The sequence below is a fragment of the Alternaria postmessia genome (genome assembly GCF_024291825.1).
Source record: "Alternaria postmessia strain BMP 2775 chromosome Unknown scaffold_21, whole genome shotgun sequence".
Classification (NCBI taxonomy): Eukaryota; Fungi; Ascomycota; class Dothideomycetes; order Pleosporales; family Pleosporaceae; genus Alternaria; species Alternaria postmessia.
The window spans coordinates 302,048-329,592 of NW_026260094.1; the positions used below are offsets into that span (position 1 = coordinate 302,048).

The window sequence follows — 27,545 nt, forward strand, 5'->3', positions numbered from 1 at the left end:
TGATTTGTCCTCCAGTCGTGGGGAAGTGCTAGGACGGTTCAGTAGTCATTTCAGGCCAGAGGCGCAGCGCAGGGCTCGGGAAGGCGGATATGCATCATCACGAAGGCGCCATCGCGTGTAGGTGAGAGCGAGGGTTTGCGCTGCTTGGAAATACACATGTGCTGTGACTATGGCCATGTAGCAGGCTGATTGGTGACGAGTGAGACGGCCCTGTCTTGCTGGCTGGTTGTGGTGCTAGCTGGCCTTCGAACGCGGCTTCCCTTGGTAGACAGGGATCCGGAAGTCCCCACTTGCCCTCCGCCATCATTCGCCGCAGTCCCAAGTGGTCTCCGGCACGGCTCTGGCTTCCTTCCTTCCCAACCTGCTGGCTGGCCCTACTATACTGCCACTAACTCCTCTTTCCCCTACTCTCTGCTCTTCTTCTCCTCTTCTCCTCGCCGCCAATACCATCAGCCCGCATCTCCCTCTCCCATCGCCTGTGCCTGCGCCTTAGTGACGGGGTCATTCTTTCACCAAGCCGCCCCAGCCACCCGCACAGCGACCCTGGACATTGACCTCACCCGACGTGCCATGGCCCACTGACCGTGCAACGCGCAACCGTCACCTCCCTGCACCCGGCCAACTCTCCGAACTCCGCACACCAGAGTCGCCCGCTGCACCCTCGCATCGATTCTGTGCAACCGATATGACGCAGCTCTTTAACTCGTCCGCATCAAGTCACTCCACCATGGCCGAAAAGACGGAGAAACGCACCTTCTCGGGCAAGGCGCTGTCCACCAACAAATCAGTCAATGCAAAGGATGGCCAGGTCTCCCAACGGATCAAGAACTTTTTCCGCATCAACAGCAGCAACGACACCCGCAAGCTCTCCGACGAGGCAAATCCCAAGAACGAAAAGTCTGGCTTCCGCCAGTCGAGGTTCATTCCCCACATCTCGCGCAATCGCTCGCAGACTGTCGCCAGCGAAGGCAACCCCTTGGATGACAGCGTGTCGCCTACCGCGCACGCCAACCCATACTTCGCCCACCAAGGACCACCGGCCCTGCGCCATCACAACGCCGGCAGTGTACCTCCATCGCCTCCAGACACCCCTGAGGTGCCCAAGACGCAACTAAACGGCGCAGCGACTACCGACGACCACGCCACGAACGCTGGGAAAGAGGAATTGGCTAGGAAACTACGAAGGGTAGCTTCCGCACCTAATGCCCAAGGTCTCTTTTCCTCGGGGAAGAACACTGAGAGACCACAGACCGCAGAACTTGGCAAGCAGCCTGTGCTACACCACCCGAATTCGTCCACCTTGAGCATGGTCGAGACAAATTCGCAAGATCCAACTCATCTTCTACCAATAGAAGCTGGCAAACCCATACCCTCGGCAGGCCAAATCCGCCAGTCTGTGGCTTTCAGGAGAACCTACAGCTCCAACTCTATCAAGGTCCGCAACGTCGAAGTCGGACCAGGGAGCTTCGACAAGATCAAGTTGATTGGCAAGGGCGATGTTGGAAAGGTATACTTAGTACGGGAGAAGAAGTCTAGCAGGTTATATGCTATGAAGGGTACGCGAGCCAATTCGCAACTACAAATTCACTTGCGCTAACAAGTACAGTGCTGAGCAAAAAGGAAATGATCAAGCGGAACAAGATCAAGCGTGCCTTGGCCGAGCAGGAAATTCTGGCAACCAGCAACCACCCTTTTATCGTTACTCTATACCACTCTTTCCAGTCCGAGGATCATCTCTACCTCTGCATGGAATACTGCAGTGGTGGTGAGTTCTTCCGAGCGCTGCAAACACGACCAAACAAGTGTGTCGATGAGGATGCCGCACGCTTCTATGCGGCTGAAGTCACAGCTGCCTTGGAATACCTCCATTTGATGGGTTTTATCTACCGAGACTTGAAGCCAGAGAGTATGTCGCTTCTCAATCCTTGCGCACCTCATGCTAACAAATTCAGACATCCTTCTCCATCAGTCTGGTCACATAATGCTGTCAGACTTCGATTTGTCGAAACAGTCTGAACCCGGCGGTCGCCCGACCATGATCCTCAGCGGCCGAAGCGGTACATCATCAAACAATCTGCCTACTATTGACACAAAATCGTGCATAAACAACTTCCGAACCAACTCGTTTGTTGGTACCGAGGAGTACATCGCGCCAGAAGTCATCAAGGGCTGTGGACACACGAGTGCGGTCGATTGGTGGACCCTTGGTATCTTGATATACGAGATGTTGTATGGAACTACGCCTTTCAAGGGCAAGAACCGCAATGCGACGTTTGCCAACATTCTCCGGGACGAGGTACCCTTCCCGGAGGGTTCTAGCGCGCCGCAAGTATCGAAGTAAGTTTGGACCTGTATGTGTTGAGAATCTTGTCCTAACAACCCCAGTCTCTGTAAAGCAATCATTCGTAAACTCCTGATCAAAGACGAAACCCGACGCCTCGGATCTCGTGCTGGCGCTTCCGACATCAAGACCGCACCCTTCTTTAAGACAACGCAGTGGGCCCTACTACGGCACATGAAGCCACCGATTGTCCCTCACCAGGGCCAAGGTATCGAGACGCCCAACTTCCGGAATGTTAAGGAATCCCATAGTATTGATATTGGAGCAGCAAGGGTCCAGGGCGTCCCGCTAGATTCAGGTCTCGCTACACCCATGGGCGAACTTGCAGATCCGTTTGAGGAATTCAACAGTGTCACTCTGCATCATGACGGAGATGATCACCATCATCAAGAGAGTCATGGGCAACGGTAGACTGGGAGTAATCCGAACGAAGACGTAAAACACGTAGTGTGCTCATCACAGCACCTGAGTACCTCCTTTCTACGGGAGGGCTTTCTCTTGACTCCACTCATTTGTTGCGAAAGGATCATAGACAAATGGGCTTCTTACTCATCACAGCGGCGTTCTAGGGTATTGGGTCATCCAACTTCTTCGTTTCTCGATCGCGCCGGAGATTTCTTCAGGGCTTTTTTGTTATCAATCAGCATCTCATTTTGCTGGAAAATTATCTCTGGCGTTGTCTGTAATTTTTTGTTGTGAGCATGAATCATGCTATACTGGTCTCGTCTGGTCTGGTCTGAGAGCGGAGGCGGCTTGGGCAGAGAGATATATCGATGGGCTGGGTTGAGGGATTACTGCAAGGGGGAGGGAAAGGGCAGAAGCAATGAGAAAGATATCTTTGAGGCAGTGCTGTCGCAAATTGAAGTGACTCAAGTTTTCAACGTGACGAGATGTAAATTCAAAGTTTTGAACATTCAGGGTTCAAGTGGTGATGATTATAGAAGAGTGGAGCAAGGGCCGTCCGGATTGGCTTGGAATCAGTGGGGAAGACGCGATAACTAACTGCTAAAAGGAATGTCTATTACAAACGACACGAGTGTACAGTATATTCGGCAACCTGGATATATAAACGCCACGACGCCCACCAGTCATGCAGAGTGATATACCAATGGCTAGAGGAAAACATCTGCCACCGTGGTGACCGCTACCCATATTCCTTCCGTATGCCAGCTCAATAACTCCAATAGCCCACGCGCGCCTCCAAGCTACCCGAATTTCAAGTCCACAGCCACTTACGACAGTTCTTCGCACCACAGAGACAAGGTATCGCACCCTCACCCGGCTCATCCATCTCGTCCCCCTCTTCCTTGTCCAGATAGTCAAACGTCAGTTCCTCGCCCTTGGGAATGAACCTACGGGCAAAGAACGCAATATCGTAAACCCTCGGATCATGCTTGTTGTACGAGACGGTATACTGCCGGCAGTTGGGATCACATGAGTGGTTGATGAACTTGGTTGGTCCACCCATGAATTCGCCGTCTACGACATAGAGATCTTTTTCGTCCAGGCCCTCTGACTCAGCAAATTTGTCGAGAGAGTACAGATAGGACATTTTTGCTTTTGAGGAAGAAGTCTCACGACGTGTAGCTTCGGCGTCGGTGATGACTTCTCCGCGGTAGGTATCGATGAATTGGCCTTCGTGAAGATCTTCCTGTAATAGTGGGTTCAACGTTAGTGGATGTCTCGCGAATACTGGTCTTTTTTTTTTTCAAAACTTACTTTGCAGCGTAGTCCCCAGCCACGCCCGTCATTCGCTCTGAAGATCTCGACTTCCACTTGACGACCGAATTGCACGTTCTTGTTACGGCAGTAGGGACCACATCTGCATTTTTCGTTGCACTCGTAGATTGGTCGACGGGAGTTCAGGTAAAAGGGCACGAGACAGCCGGTCTTCTCTCGTTTAGTGCCTTCAGCAAAGTATGGAAACTTCTTGGGGAACCCCATGGTAGACGCTCCAGTGTCGAGAGCTTCTTGATATTCCCGCTTGCCTTCATCGTCAAGGCGGCTCTCATCGACTGCAGCATACTCGAGACAGTCGCATTTCTTTGTGTACTCGCATCCAATTTCGCGGCCCATGTGTGGTGAGCATTGCATGCAGCCTTGTTGCGTTTCAGTAGATGCGCGGTAGACGCCTTGTTGCAGCACGTAATCGGAAATGTATCGAAATCGCAAGGATGGAGTGGCTTTGTCAACCACATTGAACAAGTGGATGCGTTTGCCCGGTAGTTTCTCCAGTCTACGTACATACTCGTTGCGGATCAAGGTTTGTGCTTTGTCCACACTGGCATGATGTGCAGACCGGTTCATCTCCAGTGTGGGGATATCACGGATCTCAAGTTCCGGTATACCTTGACCTGATGCCTGTGTTGCATATTAGTGGTGAGAAAAGGCAATCTGCTGGAAGACTCACTTTACGACAAAAGATGTGGCCATATTCATCGGCATCTAGAACACCGTTGTAGACGTCTATGGTTGGAGATGTAGATGTATCGACACAAGGTAAAGATGGTGACCGAGACGCTGACGGCGTCCGGCGTTCTTGAAGTCGTCGGTCAAAAGGTGATGAGCGACGGTCATGTTCCGATTCCTCGTTAGGGCTCTTCCTTTTTCTGGATGTTTTTGTCTGCTGAATCAATGTCGTATTCCTTGAAGTAATTAGCAACAAGCTATGGTGATGGGGAGATGTAGCTCACTTTTCCCTCTCTTCCAGGTAATCTTGAATGTGTTCTAAGCAGCGCACTAGCTCCTTCACCGAATGCCAGCTGAAAGGTGGCTTCGTAGTCGATGTTTCCGATTTCCATCGTACTAGGTATTGCTCATCCTGGATCTTGATATCAGCACGGAGCACGGGCCATACAGGGTGAAGGAGTACCAACGCCGTTTTCAGAGCAATTCGCGACCACAGAGTGCACCTAGAGACAACGTAAGTGTTACTGCGTGCAAGTTTAGTGCTTTAGGAAGCACTTACGCGGTCTACGCGAACACGGCGCCTCGCGTGTCCGTTTGTTGGAATTACGACCATAGCCGGCATCCCTAAACCCGCAACTGCATCGCGTTAGCTTTACTAACAGTCTAGTTAAGATTCTTTAAAGTATTTCTAGCAAATAATTTCAAGCATAGATTGCGCTGTAGTATAGACTTGCGCTGTAAGAGTAATAAACCTAGAAGATTGTAGAGTCGCTTAAGATTTAAATTTAGAAATAAAGTCTTACTAGAGAGACTACTAGCAAGATAGAATTATAGTAGACGTCTGCTTCTTTTGTTAGAAGAGAAGTAAAGTTAGGCACCTTAATTCTAGAGTAGGTTTGCGAGTGTACCGCGGGTACAGCAAACACTACTTAGTAAGCAAGTGCACAGACTACGCTATTAGTGATCTCTCACTAGTAAATCTATATGCCTATCTTACCTAGGTAAACATCACTTTGAAGGTTACTGCCTCCTACTAGAAGATATGCTAGCATTTTCTCCACTCTCGCAAAATTGCGAGACTATTCAAGTTTGGCCCTTTCTATACCTGAACGTAGCCTCTACATGCTAGATTCACATACTAAGAGCTAGCGCGTGCAACATCTTATGGCAGATTGCTCTCAATAAAGACGCGCAGTGCGATTCTCTCGCATGCTCGTGTCTTCAATGTTCGTGAACGCCCTGTGATGCGCTAATCTGAATGTAGCGCGGCCGTAGTGGTTTATCGCTATCTTAGCGCCATCAGCCCTCCAAAAAAAGTTTGGCCGCAACTCAAGCCTCTGAGCGGAGACATCGTCGCAACACATCATAGCAAATCATGGCATCGGACGCGCAAAACAACCCCTTTATAAGGAATCTCGCCTCTAGCGGTACGCATAGTTTGTGATTGGAAAACCTCAGATCACCAAGCTAACGTTTGCGACAGACAAGAAGGTTCGCGATGAAGCACTCAACTCACTCAAAACCTACCTTGGCGCGCAATCAGAGATATCGGAATTGGACCTACTGAAACTATGGAAGGGACTGTTTTATTGTATGCGCTTTTCATACTTCGCCTCGTAATGATACGAGAGCTTCGCAACCAATATCGCAAGAACTAACAAGATACTCCTAGGCCTATGGATGCAAGACAAACCCGCCCTCCAGCAAGGCCTATCGCGCGACCTCGCCTCTATAGTCTCGAGCCTCCGAACGCCCGTCGTACTGCCCTTCGTCCGCGCTTTCTTCCTCACCATGTCCCGCGAATGGACTCATATTGAGGCGCTGCGATTAGACAAGTACCTCTACCTTATCCGCCAATACCTCAATGCGTCCTTCAAATTTCTGAGCAAAAACAAGTGGAAGAAGAGTTTGCTAGAGCAATGGAATGCCGTCATGGAGGAGATACCCCTGGAATGCCAGAATATGAGAATTCCAAATGGATTGAGATACCACGTCATGGATGTTTGGGTCGATGAGATGGAGAAGGTCGAGGGAGAGGCATGGGAGAAAGAAGACAAAAAAGAGACATTGGAGACGCTGGTGCTGCCTGTTGAGAAGATGGCCAAGGATGGCAAACTGAAGCCGCTGAGAAACGCGGCGAAAGAGTGTTTAGCTGATGATAGGATAAGAGCATGGAGAGGGCAGGAACTGGAGGAGGCCATGGAGGATGCCGAAGAGGAGGAGGATTCGGAGGCAGAGTGGGGAGGCTTCGCAGACTAAGAAGCATGGCTCTATGTGAAAACCTGGGAAGACACATTGCATATGATTTCAGCGAGGCGTTTATGGAAGATTTGTTCTGCATGTAGGACATGGAAAAGTGTGATAGCATGAAAGGTATTCTACAATCCGCAGAGGCTCCCGAGACCACATTCAGAAACAGGACGTTGGCCTTCATGGCGCAGTCTCTCGCAACCACTCTCATCTTCTCAGTCTTCGCGCGTATTGATAGCACCATCTGGATCAAATTAGCTGGCATCCTCACAGCACAATGTAGCAGATACTCACATCCACCGCTGCTCCTTGCACTACCGTTAGTCTTCCCCTCTTCTGTGTACTTTCCTAGCAAATCTGGCCGAACGAAAAGCACATACAATCTCCAGAAAAGCGGCGGTACCAAACACGCCACACTAGCCGCAGCAACCCCCTTGCTTAGCGCTGCATTTGGCCCTCCTCCTTCTATCAAATCCAATACTATCATGGGGATCAACACCGCTTCTCCAAGCCCCAGGAGCATATACGTGGGTCGTCGACTCTCGATACCATTGCGCGTGTTGGTCGCGCCCGCAAGCAAGGCGGACGTCAGACCGCCTACGACCAATCCGCCGAAAAGACGGGCGAAAAGGATCGAAGTGGGGTTGATATCGCGAGAGGGGTTGTTTAGAAGGAGGGATAGCGTCCAGCTTGTGTTTGTTATTAGTGGTATGGTGAAGAGGTTTGCGAAGGCTTCTAAGAGGAAGGCTTTGCGGACTGTGGAACCATTCTGAGATGGGTCGGGTGTGATGTTTGGATTTGTGGCAGGGGATTTTGTGGTCGGCATCTCGGTGGTTGAATAGGTGTCTCGAGTCGAATTGCTGAGGAGTCGCAGGTATGAACAGAATATAGCAATCAGATATGTAGTATGTCATTGCCGTAGTTGATGTTCTAGCCTACTCATCTGGTATGACGAGTACAGACGTCATCACTTATTCGAGGGACAACAACCATCACCTCAACCAAGTGATCATAGCAAGAAACTAGCCAATCTTGTTTCAGATGTATCGTCTTTTTCTGGCTCGATGCAGGTCTGCGAGATGTATATGCATGCAGGGCGGACTGCACCCTGGCTAGTCGCGTCTCTAGTCAGGAACATGTACACGATCAGGTAACACCAGATCCGTAGCCTGCAGAACCACATCGCGACTTCGATGCTCCATCTGCGCGCTTCTGGTATCGTTCCTTCAGTAAGAGGCACGACTTCAGTTCATGCCATGTATCTTGAACCACTTTGTAGACTACTCTAAGATCGGGTAGCTTCACCACTTTCATCGCGGGCAGATGATATAGGAACCTGGAGATTATCCCTGATCGTCATTATTGGGTATAGATATCCATCTGGTTGATGCAGCGATGATGGAAGTGAGAGACGGAAATGATGTCAGATCTGGGGTAGGGCTGGCGGGAACGCTAATTTCGTTGACACAGCGTCCAACCATGGCGCACTTCAGCATTCTTGGACCGCCGGCTACTGACCGCCAAATACTTCCGGCAGTAATATTCCGTCGCCCACCACATTATTGAAGCGTGCAACTTCTGGGCCCATCATGGGTCGACGACCCAACCAATTGATCCTCGAGTACTTCGAGCGCGGTCCCAAGCTGGAAGATGCAAGTAATCGCTACCAACACACGTGCAAGTCGTGCGGTGAGAAGGTGAGCAACCCCGCCCTGGAAAAGTTGACGACGATAGCTGATGGAAAACAGTTTCCTAAAGGTCGCATAGATAGCCTCACGAATCATCTCGTTAAGAAATGTCCCGCGCTACCTCTCCAGGACCGCCAGCGCGCGCTGCTGCAGATGCACGAGCTGCCTCTCCCCGACAATATGACACAGGCGGCCAGTCCAAACGCACCGGGACCGAGCCAAATGCAGCATGGCCAGAAAATGAACCTTCCTTTTGCGCCTTCCAAGCAGCTCTCAGCACTGGAGACGCTGGCCGAGGTGTCGCGACAGCATCTGGACCTCTCTGGGAAGCGCATGGCGGAGAAGCAGCCTTCACAACCACAGAACAACCATAATCACAACCACAACCACAACCATAACCACAATAACAATGCAAGTCATGCAGGGCTGTTGGATGAGTTTCTGATACAGGATGATCGGCCCGATGGCTCTGATATGGGTGGTCTATCACATGGTATGGATATGTCGCATGCGCCAGCGATGCCATCCATGTACCAGTTCAATGGGCCTTTACATCATTCACCAACCGCCTCACCTCATATAGGCCACATGCCTCTGGGAAGCTCTGGGTCAATGTCGCATATGGTCCCCTCGCTCGTTATGGCAGCATCGGCTGCAAACGATCTCATGCCACTGTCAAACGGCATGCCCATGGAATCAGACATGAACCTGTCGGCACATGGGATGCAAGGCATGTCGGACGGGAAGTTCTTCCATCCGCAAGGACGCCATCACTGGCCCAACATACAGCCCAACTCGCTCGACCCGATGCTACAGGACCATGGCAAGGAGCAGATGCACGCAAACGACCAGCTGAACAAAGGCATGGGCCAGCAACGGCCGCTTGCAATGAGTCCAGGTAACCAGACCCACTTCACCACCGACTTTAGCATGAACCAAAAACCAGTGAAACCCAAGGTCAGGGGTCGTTTCACTGACTCCAGGCGAAAAGAAGTCCAGGAGGTGCGAAAGCGAGGCGCGTGCATTCGGTGTCGCATGCTCAAGAAGCCGTGCTCAGGCGATAACCCGTGCAATACCTGTCAGAATGTCGAGAGCGCGCGATTATGGAAGCAGCCGTGTATCAGGACAAGGATCGCAGAGGAGTTCGGTCTCTACTCTGCAGGACTCCATAGTGTGTTGGCATTCCATGCAACGAACCAAGCCAAAGGTCAGATACGACTCGATCAGACACCAGGACGCATAGAAGCAACCCACTTTCCTCATTCCGGCATATTTGCTACATTCACACCGCTGAAGTGTCAGCAGACGCAAATAGCACAGAATACGGATATCGATCCTGCGATCTTCGCCGGCCTAGCTTCTCCGGATCTGGAGCTGATAGATAGTGATGACGATGTCAGTGGGAAGCTAGACCATTACATCAAGAAGATGGGTGGCCAGTTTTCTGATACCGAAGATTCGAATTTCATGAGGATGACGGTGAATGTCGCAAAGAGCGTTGCATCAACAAGCGCAGACGGACTCATATCAAAGGCACTGGAGCTATGGAACCTTACACGCGTACTCACATCCCGGAACTTTGAATGGTACTTGTTCTCGAACCCTTCCTTGGCACCCACCATCACTCCGTCCACTTTGGCGCCAGCAGATTTGGAGGACGCTATCCGTACACCCATTACACCTCTCGATCACGAATCGTCCTACAATCTCATCACCATGCAACTCATGGGAGCGACTGAAAAGCGTGCCGCATGTCTAGCCCGTGTGGTGATGAACGATCTCGAACGCCGCCTCCTCCAACGTCAACAAGCCAACCCCTTTGAGACCTTCCTAGTCGCCGTAATCCTCCTCGCCTGTGTAGAGCGCATGTGCTGGCTCTTCCGCTCCTGGGATCTGCCGTCTACCACCCCATCTGCCCCAGAAGCTGACGGAGACGCATTCAAACAACCAGCCCCTGTCGACAACGACATCGCTACAGCCCTTCAATCCACTTCTTCGCCGTCTGCGCCTACGTTGGATATCTCTTCTCACCAAGCACCCCGAAACCCCAGGTGGCCACTTGATAAATCCCCATCGACGTTCTCTCAGCAAGGCGAGAAGTTTAGCGATATACTCAACATGCTGCTTAAGATGCGGGGTGTCCCTCCCAAGCCCACGCCCCGTAGCCCAGACGGCGTTTTGTCAGTGTGGGGTGAAGACAGCAACAACGATAGAGTACGGGAATGGTACGACGGCATCGCCGTTACGATGCAAATGCTAGATCAGAAGACAAATGCGAGGTTTGTGGGCGAAGATCCCAAGGAATGGGAATTGAAGTTTGTTAGCAAGATTATACGAGGTGATTAGGAGCTGTTTCATTATGCTGGGGGTATTAGCCTCTTGTTGTGGATGCATGTATGGGAAGAGATGGATATACAGAGTGTTGTCATGATGGATGGGTGGGTGGATGACTGAATTATGAAACGACTTGATACCAAAAAGTTATAAGGCATGTAGTTTGACATGATCGTGTTCGCGCTTCGGCGCCTGAATGAAGAATTGTTGTTGTCACACAAATTTCTTAGTTGATGTATCGACTATTTGGCATGAGTAAATGGATTGTGATATGGTGACCACTATTTAGACATGGGGATATGCAAGGGCCTCTCCCTATACGCCATAACGCCGCATAAACGAAACATGCATGCTGTGTACAACAAGTTGGTTCAAAGGTAACAGAATGTATGACTCGCTCAGCTCTTGAGCGCCTCAAGCCGTCCCCGCATCTGGGCGAGCATTTCGGCCTGATCGTCTTCTTCCTCCTCCTCCTCAGCTTGTGGCGCACTAGGTAGTTCTTCCTCCTTGGCTTTACTCGGCGGTAACCTATCCTTGAGCACCTCACTCAACACCTTGTCAACCTCCTCCTCGGCTTCATCAGCCTCACCCTCCAACATCTCGTTCTCGCCCAACGTGTCATCCAGCATCTCCTCTATGATACCCGCCTTCATCAGCTCAGAGCTTAGCTCCCGCATTGTGCCCGTCAGTTCTGGCAATCGCACCAGACTGTTTACATCCTTCATGATGCCTGTGCTCGCCTTGATGCTGCCTTCGATTTTACGCACCGAGAAGGCTTCGTTGACTTGCATCTGCACGCTATTGAGCTGCGCCTTGGACGTCATGAGCCGATTGTTTTGTTTCCGTACGCGGATGAGTTCGCGGGCGAAGATGCGCACGTCTTGGTTGGCTTGCTTTGCCATGGAAGGATTGCGTTGGGCGCGTTTGGAGGATTGTTGGATCAGCGTTTTGGTTTTTTGCTCCGTGGCTTTGAGCTGTTGGATGTCGCGGTCGAGTTTGCGGACATTTTGGCGGACGAGGGCGTTGCATTTACGCTTCTATAGACTTGTTAGAGGGTTGGACAGCATGGCTAAAGATAAGACAATGTACCTGCTCCTCAGGTGTGGGCTTCCACAGGAGACCCCTGATGGTCTCCATAATGGGCGCTCAGTGTGGTGTACTCTGAACGTCTGAGCAAGTCGATGCCCAGGTGTCGTTGATGTATGCGCGATTTGGTGCGGATACAGCGGGAGTCGGTGAGGGCGTGTGCAGCGCGTGTGGATTTCCAAGCGTATCAGATTGCTCGAGTTGTATTCAGGCGATTAGCGAGTGGTGGGTAAGAGGTAAAGTGGTGGCAGCAAGGTGAGTTGCGATGTCATGTGCATGTCCAAGGGTCCCGAGGTGTTGTGGTAGCGGTGCCTTGCAACGGCTCCAGGATCGAGCTCGGGCCCATTGTGACGTTGAGCTCCTTCGCGGGGCAGTTGCAACCCACTAGCCTCAAGCATCGAGCCCTGGAGGATTGCCAGCCAACGCAACATTGGCAGAGGCAATCAAGCGCATCTAAGACACCTATAGAATCTCCAGCTGCATATCCCTAAGAGTTGCTTTCCGTAATTGATCGACCAAAACCGGGGCGTTCAACTTCAAGATTCCATAGAGCTTCTATTGCTTTCCACGCTAGTCCCTCCACATCACTGCATTTCTTCCGCCTTCAATCTGCTCGTCTAGCCAAACACTACATTACAACTACACAACAGACGCCTCATACAACCACTTCTACATCCCGAGCAACCCTTCAAACTCGATTAGAAACAACACGAGAGAGTTCTCACCCTCAACATGACCACTGTCACTCCCGAAGGTAAGCTGCAGCCTTGCCCCCTACGCGAGCTCTTTAGATGCTATCGGAGCACTACACATGGCCGTTCGCCCGCGTTCAACGCAAGGGCCTACGTACATCTTGAATCGCCTACTCGCGACAGACAGAAAAGCATCAGCAGAGCATGTACAAACCATACTCAACAGATACTGACGCGCGACAGTTACCTGGGCGCAACGCTCATCCAGCGACGACCCCGAGAAGAACTACGTATACCTCACCATCGTCGCCGCCGATGTCCCCGAGTCAGACCTCAAGTTGGACCTCAAGGAGCAGTCACTTAGCTTCAAGGGTACCTCAACATCCAAGAAGGTCACATACGCCATCGACCTTGAGTTCTTCGCCGAGATCGACCCTAAGGAGTCCAAGATCAGCCACAGCGGACGCGACGTCACAATGGTACTGCGCAAGAAGGAACTCAAGGAGGAGTACTGGCCTCGCCTGCTCAAGGACAACAAGAAGATGCACTTCCTGAAGACCAACTTCGACAAGGTAAGCCGCGCGACACCAGATGAATTAAGAGCGATACACTAACTCATCACAGTGGGTTGACGAGGACGAGCAAGACGAGGCACCCGAGGACGAGTCCATGAACCAGATGAACCCAATGGGCGCTGGCGGTATGGGCGGCGGTGACGGTGGCTTCGGCGGCATCGACTTCAGCAAGCTCGGCGCAGGCGGTGGCGGCGGTATGCCAGGAATGGAAGGCATGGACATGGCCAGCATGATGCAGAGCATGGGCGGTGCCGGTGGAATGCCCGGCATGGGAGGCATGGGCGGAGAGGACAGCGACGACGATGATGACGACATGCCCGAGCTTGAGAACGACGAGGACAGCAAGGACAAGGCAGCACCATCAGGCGACAAGCCCAAGATTGAGGAGGTTGCGTAGTTGCTCCATCTTCTCGCGACAAGCTTATGACTGCAAGAGATTGATTGGGTGGCGCGCATGACTGGCCGGCGTTACTGCTCGATCTTCTGGGGGTAGGGTTTGGAGTCTGATACCTGACCGAGGATGGGAGATGGTTGCATCTATAGGTCGCTGCGTATTTCCGAGTCCGTCCTAAGTGTGCTATTGCAGGTAATGATCACATCATGGAGTATATGACAAAAGAATACGAATCATGTTTTCATGGCTGAAACAAATTTCAGAATGTTTGACAGTCTGATGTGGTGGTTGTATCATCTATTGGGTATCTTCTCTGTATGCTAGATCTCTATTTCACCGTCTTTTAGACCAACATAGGCGTTCCTTGAAAGCCTCATGACTTAGTACCCATACCGTAGCTATCATATGGAAAGTCCTCTAGGCTCTTGTGGAATCTCCCCCATCCATCGTCGATCTCTCCTGGCATCCCAACCCTTCTCTTGCCTTGCGCAACGTCGACTTCAGTCTTTTGCAACTGCTCCTCCTCGTCCTCCTTGTGTTCCCCCGTCAATCCCGCCAACACCTCCTTCTCTCTCCCCTTATACTCCTCAAGCAGCCCAGGATGCGGACACCAAACCACCTGCATACCTGCTCTCCTTCCCGACTCTACGCCCGGCACGCTGTCTTCGAATACAAGGCATTCCTCTGGTTTTATGGGTGTCTGGCCCTGCTCCTCAAGCGTCTTGTTCAACGTAGATAGGGCTAATAGGTAGATGTCCGGCGCGGGTTTCCCTCGTCCAGCAGGTATCCTAGGGTCATCACCCAACACTTGATGTTCCTTTTTGAAATTCCCATCAAACAGATCCTTCATACGCGCAGTCTTGATTTCGAACATGGCCTTTTGACTGCTCGTCGCGAGCGCCATGTGTACGCCCCTGCTCTTCAATCCTGCCAGCAAGTCCACAACACCAGGCAATGGCTTACATTTTTCGAACAAGTTTGTCTGGAGTTCTTTTTGCTCTTTCAAGAATTGCTCGTGAGATATGGGAAGTTGCGCCCACTCATGGAAGATCTTGCCTGCCTGCGGGCCAGGGCGACCTTGGAGCTGTGCTTTTATGGACCATGGCAGGGGAGGGCGGCCGTAGCGTTCGAGGATTGTGTTTGTTACAATGCTGTAGAGGTCTTCGGAGTCGATTAAAAGACCTGAATGTGTTAAAACTCATGGAAGGGACCAGAGTAGTTGCTTCATTACCATCCATGTCGAAGAGCGCTGCCCGGATGCGGGGTGGTGGGGTTGTACTACATAAGACTTAGTATAATATTGTGTTGATTCCAAGGTTGATACATACGTAGAGCTCATCTTGGAAGTTGTTTGAAAAGATGTAGGTAGAAATCTGGGTATTAAAGATTCTTGTAAAGATTCAATGGAGGATTGTAGAAAGTTGGGGTTGCCTGGATGTTTACCCCACGTGGCCGAGGCACGCTAATCGGACCTCGACAGACGTCACTTCGGAAACAGATCTACCTTTTCTGCACACGCGCACCCGCACGTAAACTTTGGTAGAACACGCGACCATGGCATCACAGGACGAAACGGTGGTAAAATCAAGTACAGCCGTAGCCGAAATCGCGACACCAGAAATCTTTCCGCCAGATGAAGAAAAAAAGCTGCTGGACGAGTCGAACACGGAGAAAGCTTCCGCGAACAAAACATTCACATCTGGCGAATACAACGGCGCGATACAAGGCTATGAAAAGGCGCTAGCAGTATGCCCTTCTTACCTTGAATACGATATTGCCGTCCTCCGTTCCAACATTGCAGCTTGCCACCTAAAGTTGGAAGAGTGGAAGCAAGCCGTAGAATCTGCGACCCAAGCTCTGGAAGCGTTGGACCGGATAGATCCTCCACCACAGAAAGATGAAGGGAAAGAAGTAACAGGCGGTGGCGCAATTGCTGAAATAGACGATACAACCGAACTCTACCTCGACGCCCTCACCCGAACCAACCATACGATAAACGACGTCCACAAACTCCGCACGAAAGCACTCCTACGTCGCGCAAAAGCACGCCATGAAGTTGGTGGCTGGGCGTCTCTACAAGGATCATTGGAAGACTACCAAGCCCTTTCCAAGGCGCCTCACCAGCTCTCGAGCCTGGACCAGAAAGCTGTACAGGCAGCGTTGAGGAAGTTGCCGGGGCAGCTGGAAGAGGCGAAGAATACGGAGATGGCGGATATGATGGGCAAGTTGAAACAGCTCGGTAATGGCATACTGAAGCCGTTTGGATTGAGCACGGATAATTTCCAGTTCACGAAAGATGAGAAGAGTGGGGGATATAGTATGAACTTCAACCAGGGTGGGAAGTAGACGATATCCAAGACACAATGTTACGCTTTGGTAGCCGCTGAAGCTCAGTCATGCCCAAGGTCTCCCTCATTGCATATGAGGCCCAATACAATCTATGGGAGTACCGGAACCACTTGGAGAACGGACTACAACCACGAACTGTGCTGATTCCCTGGCATTTTACGTCATTAGATTGTCTGTCTATCCGATTCAATGAAGAGACTACTGACCATTCGAGTCCCTTACAACGCGGTACGCCCTACCCTGTTGAGGATCCCACCAATCTTTACTCCAAAGTTGGGCTAAGGTCAAAACATCAGTAGAAGACTCTTCTTCTTCAACCATGTGAAACGTACTGATATTGTCATAATAATCACGATAAAACTGACCTGTCACCTGGTCTCGTTGCCATCCTGTTGGTGGGTACCATACTTGTGCTTGTCGTTGCTGAACGTAATTGAAATTATGGTTGTAGTTGATCTGCTGGTGGTAGTGTACTTGCTGCGGTGGATTTACCGGCTGCGGTTGGTTTACTTGCACCAGTAGCAGCAAGTGGTTTTCTACTCTCTCGCCTTGTATTCGCTCTGCTTGTCCGGCTCTATTTCTGTCGTTGCGCTGATGGCTTTGGATCTCTTGCAGCCTTGTCAATCGTTGGAAGGTGTTACTACCAGATCACCCATACTTACCTCTGACGCCAACCACTTGGAGGGAAGTGCTCTCGTCGATCGAGTTATTTTCAGCTGTGGGAATCTCCATCGTCGTAGATTTTGTGGCTTTACAGGTTAGTGTAAGCTCAAAATCGCGCAAGTTCGTGAAGCATCCAAGGCTGAAGTATCCTAAAGATAGGGTAGTGATCATTAGGCCGGAAAGCTATTGGTCTGAAAGTGCATCACTTGACCAAGCTTGCTGACTGCATGGCTACTTGCAAGGCTGAGTTAATGCTTGGCATCTCGAGGAAGGCTGAAATACGTCCCCTAGGTGCTTTCTTGTGGCTCCAACCTATTTCCTACAAAATCCTGCCATGACCGAGATTATACCTGGGCGGATCCAAAATGGTTATCCCGGACTTGCGAAACTGTTGGCACAAGATTTAAACGAATGGTCAGGAATCTTCAAGCAGTTCGCTGAGCTCAACGTCCGCAACTTGCTGTATATGCAGGCTGAACTTCTTTGTTTAGAACAAGAACTCGAGGCTATCACTCATGTTGATGAGAATGGAAATGATCCGACCACGAAGAACTTCGCCAGAAGTGTATGGGAGATGAAGAAAGCGCCCAACAGCCCGCAGTGGGACAAGATCCTTGAGATCAGAAAGAAGCTAAGGGAATACAGTATGATCTAACTCTATCCCGCACTATTTGTTATACGACTCACACGTCTGCAGACGATTGTTTGCTCCAACAAGCCCGCGTTTCAAAGCTGGATCGAGCCCAAGTCTCCGATTCGAGATGGTTGAGATACTGGTTACAGCACAATGAAGGTGGTAGAGACTTCCTCAAAGGATGCGAACACCGGGCGTATGACGAATTGGAGCAGCCAGATCTTATCGTTGTGTCAAACAAGTCTTCTGATGACAAGTTCTTACAGTGGCTAGAGCTGAGCTTAGTACCTCGCCTTCCCAACATCATATACGATCTTCTCGTAGTAAGCTTCACATCTGCAAGGAGATCTGTCATACTGACAAGTTTGTAATAGGAACCGATAGTCGGATCAGAGAGGCTAGTCAGTCGCATCAAGCTTGGAATCCTACGAAAAATCGCTCGAGCTCTGGTTATTGTATTGTCTGCCATCTTGCCATTTACAGCCATTGTCGCACTGTATTTCATAGAAAATCTTCGGCATAGGATCGCTATGATTGCTGTGTTCTCAGGAGTATTTGCCTTGGTCTTGACTATCTTCACGACGGCCCGTCCTGTTGAGATATTTGCAGCCACTGCGGCGTGAGTCTATTGTCTTGAGTACAGGTAACGTGGCTAACGAATCTAGGTTCACTTCGGTGCAGGTAGTTTTCGTCGGTGGAACTAGTATCGAAGGCGGGCAATGTCAGTGCGCTTCTTAGCAGCACTTTGAGCTTGATGAACCTACATGTGCAACAAGATACCGGATCCTTCCTCTCTCTGACGCACATCAATTACGTTTTTCTCAACGGTACACGATTGACGTGGTGGGCGACATTGCAGAGTACTTCGATGAAAGCCAGCCGCAAGAAGTCCAATCAGGCCCCTCACAGTTTACCGCAACAAAAGCCGAACCATTCTAAGTTCGTTTTGGCTCGGGTACGGAACATGTCGTCGTTGAAGTGCATCGTTTGAATGAACAAACCCATTCGTCACTGGCTTCGTTCCTGACCATCACTAGCCACACCACTGCGTACCTGCGTCGAACAAGATCCTCAGCACATAGACTTATTGTGGAGCAATTGCGGTATCCTTCCACTCACAGAATGACACGTCTCAAGGCTTATACAGGTCTGAAATCGGTCCCAGGAAAGGTACACACAAATACAGCCATAGGTTCCCACGTGCCAGAGACCTGACGATCCGATCCCGAACCACCCTAAGAAGGAGATAGTATCCTGTCTTCAGTGGGTCAAGAACTGATCCCTTAATTAACCCAATGTCGCCTCTCTTTGGTCAGTCATTCATTACGAACGATCTCCTGACAAAGGGGTACTCAAGACAAACTTGCATTCAAATACTGAAAAGCATAGTGTAGTCTCGTCGTTGGGTAGTGTATCGACCACAATCAATCCAGCCTCACAGACGATGAGCGGTGACGGTACCTCCGTCATGAGTGCGATGACAAGTCTCGTGATCAAGTCAAAAGACACCAGAGCCACGTCATTCAGCGAAGGCGAAGTGAAGTCTGCCGCGTGCGGAACGAGAGACTTCGAGGCTGACTCCGTCTACCCGGATGATGACCCTGCTGCTGATTCGATCTTCATCAGACCAGTCCCGTGGCACATGGTAGTGCGGCCTGAGTACACGGCTGTGTACCCGGTGGTAGCGCTTGCCAGAAAAACGGACTGTACGTTTGGAATTACCTCTTGACTAGTACATCGGGAGCGATACGATTGGACGGCGGTGAGCTTACTTTGTGATTATCGTGCAGCTATATGCGATAGCGTCTTGTCACCTTGTTGTAGCGTCGACACGTAGGTATCGCGAAATCTGGTACCTGAAAAAAGTAATCATAGATGTGTACATCGTGTAATCCGCGAGATACGTCAGTAGAGCGACAGCTTCCCTATTAAATCAGCATGTTGCGCACGGTTGTGATGTCTTTACACATACTACAAGTCCTGTCATCCATCATATCTCAATCAAAGCTCTTCCTTAACAGTGACTCTGGTCTCACTGTACCACCATAAACTCTTTGCGACACCGGCGTTAAGATGTACACAACAATTCTAGAATGGTTATGGGGTATCCCCAGCACAACGACCGACGGAAAAACATACGACGATCAAGGCATACCATACGTTCAACTCAACGAAGAATACGATTCAAATGTTGAGCAATCATGGACCAACGACCCAAAGAAGTTATATCTTTCTGCTTGCTTCGATCCAAAAGACGAAGTAAACGTAGCGAACGATTACAACATTGATGGTCTCTGTCCGGTAGTCAAAGAAACCAAGGGCGACGAATTTATATTGCGAGACGACAAGGGTCGATGGTATCTCTGGGATGCATGGGTTGGTGAGTTGATGAAGTTCAGAGATTGGTGGATCGAAGGCTTCACAACAAAGGAAGAGTTAGTGGAGAATCTTGTTTGCAATATGACCGAGGCGCAAGCGGACGTGGAATTCATCGAAAGAAAGCGTAGAGACAGTGTGGTAGACTAGTTGGACCCTGCAGATTGTAGTTGTCTTGAAGATCGGATCGAGAATGCAAAGTGGAGGTTGGGAGAAGGATTGTAGTCTAAACTTTAGCGACGTCGGGAGCCAATGAAGAATTGAGACCCTGACCCACCATTTTCTGCCCCATTTTCCTGGTCCGTGACTCCTCCGCTTTGGACTACCAGCGATAAAAGCGACGACTGAGTGATGATCGACGCCTGTCATGCCGATACCTGACTGAGACGCGTCTTACACAGAAGGGTTCCGCTAGCCTCAAATTTTCATTATCAAACAACAACATGCCTCAGTATCTCGTAAGGCTTGCGCAAGCACACGAGACTTTCCGGAAAGTCGAACTGCAAGCGCTAGCCGATATTGCAGGAGTGCCTCTACAGTTTGTAAAATATGAAGAAGATGTAAGTTCACGTTCCTTATCACGCATTCCTCCTTCCTCGCCTTCGTCCGTCATGTCTTCTCCACTGTTTGTTTTGGTCACGTCTCGGAAAAAGAAAAGCCAGTGTCGCGTCACGCTGTCCAAAAGCATACATTTCTGACGAACAAAGTCACCCTACTGCATTGTCGATCTGCCGTCAGACGCTGCGGCACGAAGAGTCATCGCACGGAGCATCCTAGCACAGGGCATATACGAGCTATGGGGCCAAGGATCAACATACGACGCCCTTCACGACTCCGTCCGCAGTCTGACCACGTCCTGGTGGCCCCAGTACATTACCGCATCTTTCCGCTTTACGATAGAAGGCTATCGAGGGAGTAGATCGAATGATGAACAGCGCGACATCATTGACAGCTTCTCGTACATGGCTTTCAAAGGGACACCACAGATGCGAAACCCAGATGCCGCGTTCCGTGTCTTCGAAGATTACGATCTTAATTGTAAAACCCCAAAGTACCTTTACTTTGGCCGCTTTATTGCCGAGTCATGTCGCAATGAAGCCAAGAAGACGTTTGATCTCAAGAAAAGGCATTACATCAGCACTACATCCATGGACGCCGAGCTTACACTGTTGACGGCTAATATCGCACACGTGTCACCCGGGAAGTTGTTTTACGACCCTTTTATGGGCACGGGCGGCTTCCCGATAGCATGCGCTCACTTCGGAGCAGTGGTGTTTGGAAGTGACATCGACGGCCGCACCATCCGCGGCCTTGGAGGAAGCGCAAGGAGGGGACAGACTGGAAAATATGACGTGGTCGGCAACTTCAAGCAGTATGATATGGAGTCGAGTTATCTGGGCGCGTTCGTTTCTGATCTGACAAACACACCACTGAGAATACCGCCACCTGAGAAAGGCATTACGACAGGCTATCTCGATGGTATCGTCTGTGACCCACCTTACGGTATCCGAGAAGGACTCAAGGTTCTGGGATCTCGGCAAGCGCTTCTTGACGTCGAGAGGCAATCTCACCAAGACCAGTTCAAGGAGCCCGGATACATACCTCCGAAGCGGCCTTACTCCTTCACCGCGCTGCTCGATGACATACTAGCCTTTGCAGTCGCTACGCTAGTGGAAGATGGTCGAATCAGCATGTGGATGCCAACTGCGAATGACGAGGACATCGAGCTGATTATACCGTCACATCCCTGTCTCGAACTGACATCAGTCTGCGTCCAAGCCTTCAACAAGTGGTCACGCAGACTACTGACGTATCGACGGCGCCGTGATTCGGAGGTGCCTGAGGGTGCGCTTGAGATGGCTAAGAAAGAGTATGAGAAAGGCACCAGGGCAAGTGAGTTGAACGACTTCCGAAGAAAATATTTCCAGGGGTTCAAAGAGTTTGAGAGTATGAAGAAGGAGTTTATTAGGATGAAGGTGGAGTCTAAAAGCAGTGGAGAGGCGCCTAGTACTGCAGAGGCGGCTAATGCTGTGAAGGAGGATGATACCAAAACATAGATACTGTGTGCCTTAGCTGCACACTCAAAAGCCATCATGACTAGATTTGCTCCAACATGAACGTATGATAATCACCGTCACTGACGGTCATAACTAAGGCCCTACTGGATCCTGTCGCGAGCTCACTTCTTCTCGTCTCGCTCAACTCTAGCCCCCCACTTCCCATTCTCTTTCTCCAAAATCATCTTCCTACTAAGCTTCGTAAATGTTAGTCGATCTTTGTTCTTCTCGAACCACGCTACACCTTTGGGAGTGTTCGACATAGCCAGCACATCCGACTCCGCAATCACAGTCATACCGGCCCCAACGGCAAGTATCCCAGCAAGCAACACTGGCCGCATACTGGATCTCGCGACCCTACTAAGCATGTGTTGTGGAAGGCGGTTGATGATAGGCACCGTCGGCGTCGGAGGCAGTAGAATAGGAGTAGATTCGATTGGAGTGTCGAACATGGTGTTAAATCGTCGAGGCTGCGCGCTGCGAGTGTAGGGCTTCATGACTGATACATGTCGTAGGAGACTTGATGGAAATGGCATGGTTCTGAGTTCTCTAACTCGTATGTCGGTCGCAGTGAGACTAGAGAAAGAAAGAGAGGAAGGGGAAAAGGTTTGAGTACAAAAGAGGAGGAGAATAGATGAGCATTGTGTGCTAGTATGTAGAAGGCTGCCGATGGTGAATACAGGCTGGAGCACCAGCTTCAACCGACTCGCTATAGTATTTTCACTTGGTAGATTTGATATGACAGTATAGTGACTGTAGTAACTGCGTACGCCTCAGAAAGCAGCTGTCTCCTGATGTGGTGTCAAAGCAATTAGTTGCAGGTATTTACAGATGTATCTTTAAGTACCCTTCTTCTGAACTCTATCCTGTACGTCTCCCAGCCAGCACATTTTGCCTTTCCATTCTAGCTCGAATCGTCGCCGGCCAATGTGCACCTTCTCCGAATCTAGTGTAATGCCAACAATAGCACATGGTCACAAAGTCGAAACATTTGCCATCATTCTCTACGAGACCGGCGTTGTGTGGAAGCCGGGTCTGCACAATAGCGTCAATGACGTCTCCGAACGTTACCCCTTTCTGGTTCTGCAATGTAAAATGAGGGTAGTATGGTTTACATCTCAAAGGTTTAGCGCAGCAGCTGTAAGTTTTCACTTTAAGAATCAAGTGCTGGAGTGGAGGTTGGGTGACGAACATTTTGCGCCATGTTGCACCAGGTCTCTGGAAGCATTCTTTGTAACAGTGGTTCAGCAGCTGGTAGCTGACACTCAATTGATCTGGGAGTCTTTGATTTGATTCGAAACGGATAATGGGACGGACGAGGAACTCTTTGAGCCATGGGTGTAGCTCCACACGATCCCATGGATCGCCTCTCCAATTTGACAGATGGACTCTTGGAACCGACCGACCAGACTTCTGAGGCTTGGCTTCCCATTCACGCGGGAGATAAGGCTGATCGATGACTATCACTGGGTCTGACTGAAGTGAGGATGGTGGGGTGGGCGCATTCCTGCTGCTTGGCAGGAACATCAACGCCTGGGTTTCTGGGGTATTAGAGATTAAGGAACGCCAGTCTCTGTTCACACAGGAGAGGCGGAACAAGTCGCAGTATTCAAGGCATGGATCGGTGACGATGCGGAGCACTATCTCGTGTGGAAGGTGTGGACGGTCAGGAAAGAACTTTTTAAGACTGGACATGGCTGAATGTAGTTGCCAGTCTTCGTTGACAGGGGTGTTCAAGATATACCACCACGGATTGCCCTGCTGTTTATGAGCAAACTTGGACGGTACCATGGAATAGCACTATTTCTAGTGGGTTCCAAATGGCCCCTCTGAGATCTTGTTGGACATCACACGACAGCGTCAGGGTTGTTGTATTGCACGGCTTTAACGGCGTCTAGAGCCTGACGAACACGATGCTGCTGGCCCCTACTTTCGTTGTTTGGCCTCTCCATTAGTCTCCTTCGCAGTGGTCTTGCCCTCGGACTTCTCCTTCTGCTTCTTTTCCGCCGCCCTTCTCTTCGCGCTCTCTTTCTCAAGGATCTCGATGGTCTTCTCGCTGCTCTCCCATAGCTTCTTCTGCAGCTGTTCATCATCGATCTCTTTCCTTGTCCAGATGGATCTCCTACATTCTTTGAGGAAGTATGCTCCTTCTCCCCGACCCCATTGTGCCTCCATAGCCGCGTACAAGAAGGTTTGTGCACCTTGGTCGGGGCTCTTCAGTACGAGCCACCACAGCGGCCACGTAAAGAGGTATATCGCCAGCCCCCACAGCGAGCCAAAAGTGAGGTACCGTCGCATACCTGGTGTTCGTGTCCAGCCCGGATCGACCATGATAACACGTGCGTTCATGGGCTTCTTGTCGGGTCGGACATAGTTTGTGAGATGCTTCTGGAAGGCTACGGCGAAGGTCATGAGGGCGAGTTTGGAGGTTGCGTATACGGTGGACGGGGTAAAGTCAAGCTGTCCAGGATCGCTCTTTCCGTCTTTCTTCGAGTTTGCATCAGCACCTGGCAGCTTTCCTCCCACGTATGCCGGACATGTACCGAAGATGATGCGGACGTCTCGGTCAGGAGGTTGAGCTCGAAGTGCGGGACTGAGTATACTCAACAAGTGGAAGTTGGCCATGTAGTTGAGTCCCCAAGTCGACTCCAGCCCATCTTCCGTCTGCGTTGGTTTCCCTCCTGATGGTGTCATTGTGTTCGCGCAGAGGATGATTGTGTCTAAGCGTCGCGGCGGTGCGTTGTCCACCCACTTAGTTGCAAACTGACGTATGCTGTGTAGATTCTCAAGGTCAACGTGCTCGGCGGTGATAAGCTCATTGCCGGTTTGGGTTCGGAGGTCTTCGATGTAGTCGACGAAGAAGGGGTCGACGAGTGGTTGTCGAACCAGGAGAACGATCTGTGCACCACGAGTTGCCAGCTCCCTGACCACTTCAGCGCCTATGCCAGATGTTCCTCCCTGTCTGATTGTCAGCACACTTGTCTTGTGCCTCTATGAAGCAAAAGCTTACCGTTACCATAACCACCTTGGAATGCATATTCCTCTCCGATCCGTTGACCGCGCCATTGAAGTACCATTTCAAGACATACAGGACTGTACAAACAGAAACGAACTTCAGGACGGTCCAGCCGTACGGAATGGAGTCAAGACCCTGGTCAAAGGCCGTAGCGAGAATGTTAACCGGCATTTTGGTTGTTGGTGAGACGGCGTGACGGGAAGCGGAAGATGTGCAGGAACGCGGGTCGATGGTGGCTCGCTAAGGGGAGGGATCCACGTGGCGTCATAGCATGTGATTGCGCGTCGAAGATTGCCGCCTGGCTTCACCACCCAGATTTCACTCTTCACCGCAACTTCTTTGCATGGCAGCGTCGTTCCTTTCACCACCGGAAAACCTCAAACTTACGACGGCTTCTCTTTGCCAGACGCGTCACCATGACCGCTCCTGCTGCAACACCAACAACTGCGGATGAGCTCCACGAGGACGAGCTTCAAGATGAGGACCCCAATGTCTCAACAAAGCCTTTTGTCGAACAACGCGCTTTTGGACGTGGCCTCTGGAAGAATCCAATCAAGTTCGTGTCTTCAGCCCCAGAAGTTCAACCAACGACGACATCCACAAACGGCAAGACTATGGCGGAGAAGTACCTCGCGATAATGTTCCCGAACGGCCAGCCACAGCCGGAACCCGAAGCCTTTCCTCGATGCGGCATATGTGGTGAGCCTGTCAAAGAGACGGACCAGCGAATACACTACCTGAGCCCTGCACACCAAGCCGCACTACCACGAGCGCCCATACCCTCCGCAATTGATCGAACGAGAATGGGACTCAAGTATATGGAGAAGCACGGCTACGATGTCGATGCACGGCAAGGCTTGGGCACCAGTGGCCAGGGCATGCTCTTTCCGCTGGTACCCAAGGAGAAGCGAGACAAGCTAGGCTTGGGAATAGACAAGAAAGAGCACACCCAAAGAAAGGCATTGGGTGGCGCAAGCCGCGCAGACGTCAGAGAAGGCAGGCTCGACGCTGGCAAGGTGAGGAAACTGGCACAAGTCCAGAAGAAGAGAGACGACAAGCTGCAAAAGATGTTCTACGGCAACGACGAGGTTGAGAAGTATTTGGGACAGCTAGGCGGCTGACAACGATGACTGACGACTAATGATTAACATGTGGCATTTGCTCTTGACTTGTTCAGGAGGTCCAGAAGCGAGTTTGCGGCACTGCGCCCCAGCGCCATCTGTCGACGCTCTCCCTTCAAGCTACAAGCGGGCGACTATCAGGCACGACATCCGTCAGAAGGCCCTGTTTAACATTCTTAACCACATTGCGACTGCGCGCCATAGCCGAGATTTACATTTGCATAGCGCTGGCGTTGGCTTGGTTTACAATCTGAGATACCCATGGCTCGACAATCGAGCCCCTTACTTGAACACAACTTCTTCCACTCTGTCAAAGTATGAGTACATCATATCTACCTCGACTAGCAAATGTGAGCGCCACGATTATGTCAGACTGACCAGGTCTACTTCCGAATCTTGCAGACTTGCCGCTGCCCCACCATGATCCGTCCGAGAAGTCCGAACCAGAATTTTCACCCCGCCATACTTCTCTCGTCCAAGGCTAACAAGCTCAGCAAGACATGCCATGAGCAGTTCGCGAGCTGAAACAATGCTCATTACTTTTCTCTTGATGAGTCGTCCAATTTGACCTTCTTCCATCGAAAACAACCAAACATCGGTCGCTTAGCTCAGTTGGTTAGAGCGTGGTGCTAATAACGCCAAGGTCGCGAGTTCGACCCTCGTAGTGACCATTCTTTTTGTCATCGTGGGCTCCTGTTGTCTAGGACGACTTGCCAGCGACGTTGTAGCTTTTTGCTGCATGAAACGGGGCCAAACAGTGGACTTCTGAGCGGACTTCAAAACTGTACCCATGTACAGGCTCACGCGCATTGTTCTAGTGGCCACTCAACCACTGGAAACACTGCGAACGACTACTTGTTCTTTGCTCTAAGTTTCAGTCTTTTCATTGGTAGAATGCTAGGAGTTCTTGTTCCCGACTGGAGCAAACTCGTCGTAGCGAGTACCCACACCTAAACAACGGACCAACGGACTGATACACCGTGGCCAGTACCCACCCGCAAACATTTTGCTCGACCGAGAACACCGCCAACTCAATTCCCCCCGAATCCCTCAACTTCAAGTATTTTCTTTACGGAAAATTAGTCATCAATCAGCTTCATCACCGCTTGGTGTAGCGATTTCCCGTCTCCTTGGTGTAGTTGGTTATCACGTGGGTCTCATATCATCACATATGACTACTATTATAGTAGATATCCCAAGGCCGCCAGTTCGAGTCTGGCAGGGGACATTGTTTTTGCCTTCTGGTTGCAGGCGATGGGTGTGACACACTGCTGGTGATGACGACGCTTTTTTTAGACTGTCCTGCTTCAGCAGAAAGTTCGTACAGTGAGAGTGCTACGGCAGTGGACGTCTTCATTTTTGGCTTTCCAATCTCTCCTTCGTGAGCAAGAAAATTGGATATTGAATGCAGTTAGGGGCTTCGTAACCAGCAACGACGGTAACATTCTACCTCCTACAGCAGCCGTATCGCCGTCTCTACTAGCAATACGTTCCCAGAGCACCCAACTTCTTTCATGTGTTATTCAACGCATCAACGTTGACACATTTGTCGGAGCTCGA

At 50.7% G+C, this 27,545-nt stretch overlaps 14 protein-coding genes and 2 non-coding genes across 16 annotated transcripts; 11 read left to right on the forward strand and 5 right to left on the reverse strand.

Annotated features, from left to right (window-relative positions):
• Positions 1-727: 727 nt before the first annotated feature.
• NRC2 (serine/threonine protein kinase, AGC) lies at positions 728-2,752 on the forward strand (the record flags this gene model as incomplete). The annotated part of the gene is made up of 4 exons (XM_051730776.1): positions 728-1,556; positions 1,607-1,906; positions 1,953-2,337; positions 2,386-2,752. 4 exons carry the CDS (start codon positions 728-730, stop codon positions 2,750-2,752), a joined length of 1,881 nt encoding a protein of 626 aa, XP_051589532.1.
• An 805-nt stretch (positions 2,753-3,557) lies between these two features.
• J4E82_004498 (uncharacterized protein) lies at positions 3,558-5,372 on the reverse strand (the record flags this gene model as incomplete). Its single annotated transcript, XM_051730777.1, has 6 exons — positions 3,558-3,992; positions 4,061-4,702; positions 4,752-4,986; positions 5,035-5,162; positions 5,218-5,253; positions 5,310-5,372. 6 exons carry the CDS (start codon positions 5,370-5,372, stop codon positions 3,558-3,560), a joined length of 1,539 nt encoding a protein of 512 aa, XP_051589533.1.
• Positions 5,373-6,125: 753 nt separating this feature from the next.
• J4E82_004499 (uncharacterized protein) lies at positions 6,126-7,009 on the forward strand (the record flags this gene model as incomplete). Its single annotated transcript, XM_051730778.1, has 3 exons — positions 6,126-6,177; positions 6,234-6,341; positions 6,423-7,009. The coding sequence occupies 3 exons, from the start codon at positions 6,126-6,128 to the stop codon at positions 7,007-7,009; spliced, it is 747 nt and encodes a 248-aa protein (XP_051589534.1).
• Positions 7,010-7,215: 206 nt separating this feature from the next.
• On the reverse strand, positions 7,216-7,826 carry J4E82_004500 (uncharacterized protein; the record flags this gene model as incomplete). Its single annotated transcript, XM_051730779.1, has 2 exons — positions 7,216-7,244; positions 7,295-7,826. 2 exons carry the CDS (start codon positions 7,824-7,826, stop codon positions 7,216-7,218), a joined length of 561 nt encoding a protein of 186 aa, XP_051589535.1.
• A 763-nt stretch (positions 7,827-8,589) lies between these two features.
• Positions 8,590-11,034, forward strand: J4E82_004501 (uncharacterized protein; the record flags this gene model as incomplete). Its single annotated transcript, XM_051730780.1, has 2 exons — positions 8,590-8,697; positions 8,749-11,034. 2 exons carry the CDS (start codon positions 8,590-8,592, stop codon positions 11,032-11,034), a joined length of 2,394 nt encoding a protein of 797 aa, XP_051589536.1.
• A 386-nt stretch (positions 11,035-11,420) lies between these two features.
• J4E82_004502 (uncharacterized protein) lies at positions 11,421-12,159 on the reverse strand (the record flags this gene model as incomplete). The annotated part of the gene is made up of 2 exons (XM_051730781.1): positions 11,421-12,059; positions 12,112-12,159. 2 exons carry the CDS (start codon positions 12,157-12,159, stop codon positions 11,421-11,423), a joined length of 687 nt encoding a protein of 228 aa, XP_051589537.1.
• A 681-nt stretch (positions 12,160-12,840) lies between these two features.
• On the forward strand, positions 12,841-13,772 carry J4E82_004503 (uncharacterized protein; the record flags this gene model as incomplete). The annotated part of the gene is made up of 3 exons (XM_051730782.1): positions 12,841-12,862; positions 13,044-13,372; positions 13,425-13,772. 3 exons carry the CDS (start codon positions 12,841-12,843, stop codon positions 13,770-13,772), a joined length of 699 nt encoding a protein of 232 aa, XP_051589538.1.
• A 370-nt stretch (positions 13,773-14,142) lies between these two features.
• Positions 14,143-15,108, reverse strand: J4E82_004504 (uncharacterized protein; the record flags this gene model as incomplete). Its single annotated transcript, XM_051730783.1, has 3 exons — positions 14,143-14,951; positions 15,001-15,047; positions 15,098-15,108. The coding sequence occupies 3 exons, from the start codon at positions 15,106-15,108 to the stop codon at positions 14,143-14,145; spliced, it is 867 nt and encodes a 288-aa protein (XP_051589539.1).
• Positions 15,109-15,323: 215 nt separating this feature from the next.
• On the forward strand, positions 15,324-16,115 carry J4E82_004505 (uncharacterized protein; the record flags this gene model as incomplete). Its single annotated transcript, XM_051730784.1, has 1 exon — positions 15,324-16,115. One exon carries the CDS (start codon positions 15,324-15,326, stop codon positions 16,113-16,115), a length of 792 nt encoding a protein of 263 aa, XP_051589540.1.
• A 1,000-nt stretch (positions 16,116-17,115) lies between these two features.
• Positions 17,116-17,949, forward strand: J4E82_004506 (uncharacterized protein; the record flags this gene model as incomplete). The annotated part of the gene is made up of 3 exons (XM_051730785.1): positions 17,116-17,425; positions 17,479-17,738; positions 17,923-17,949. The coding sequence occupies 3 exons, from the start codon at positions 17,116-17,118 to the stop codon at positions 17,947-17,949; spliced, it is 597 nt and encodes a 198-aa protein (XP_051589541.1).
• Positions 17,950-19,488: 1,539 nt separating this feature from the next.
• On the forward strand, positions 19,489-19,941 carry J4E82_004507 (uncharacterized protein; the record flags this gene model as incomplete). The annotated part of the gene is made up of 1 exon (XM_051730786.1): positions 19,489-19,941. One exon carries the CDS (start codon positions 19,489-19,491, stop codon positions 19,939-19,941), a length of 453 nt encoding a protein of 150 aa, XP_051589542.1.
• A 293-nt stretch (positions 19,942-20,234) lies between these two features.
• On the forward strand, positions 20,235-21,848 carry J4E82_004508 (uncharacterized protein; the record flags this gene model as incomplete). Its single annotated transcript, XM_051730787.1, has 2 exons — positions 20,235-20,351; positions 20,499-21,848. The coding sequence occupies 2 exons, from the start codon at positions 20,235-20,237 to the stop codon at positions 21,846-21,848; spliced, it is 1,467 nt and encodes a 488-aa protein (XP_051589543.1).
• A 1,926-nt stretch (positions 21,849-23,774) lies between these two features.
• J4E82_004509 (uncharacterized protein) lies at positions 23,775-25,035 on the reverse strand (the record flags this gene model as incomplete). The annotated part of the gene is made up of 2 exons (XM_051730788.1): positions 23,775-24,806; positions 24,859-25,035. 2 exons carry the CDS (start codon positions 25,033-25,035, stop codon positions 23,775-23,777), a joined length of 1,209 nt encoding a protein of 402 aa, XP_051589544.1.
• Positions 25,036-25,280: 245 nt separating this feature from the next.
• Positions 25,281-25,985, forward strand: J4E82_004510 (uncharacterized protein; the record flags this gene model as incomplete). Its single annotated transcript, XM_051730789.1, has 1 exon — positions 25,281-25,985. The coding sequence occupies one exon, from the start codon at positions 25,281-25,283 to the stop codon at positions 25,983-25,985; it is 705 nt and encodes a 234-aa protein (XP_051589545.1).
• Positions 25,986-26,582: 597 nt separating this feature from the next.
• Positions 26,583-26,656, forward strand: J4E82_004511. The gene has a single exon. It is a non-coding gene; the product is annotated as a tRNA-Ile (tRNA).
• Positions 26,657-27,109: 453 nt separating this feature from the next.
• Positions 27,110-27,213, forward strand: J4E82_004512. The gene has a single exon. It is a non-coding gene; the product is annotated as a tRNA-Met (tRNA).
• The last annotated feature ends 332 nt before the right edge of the window (positions 27,214-27,545 follow it).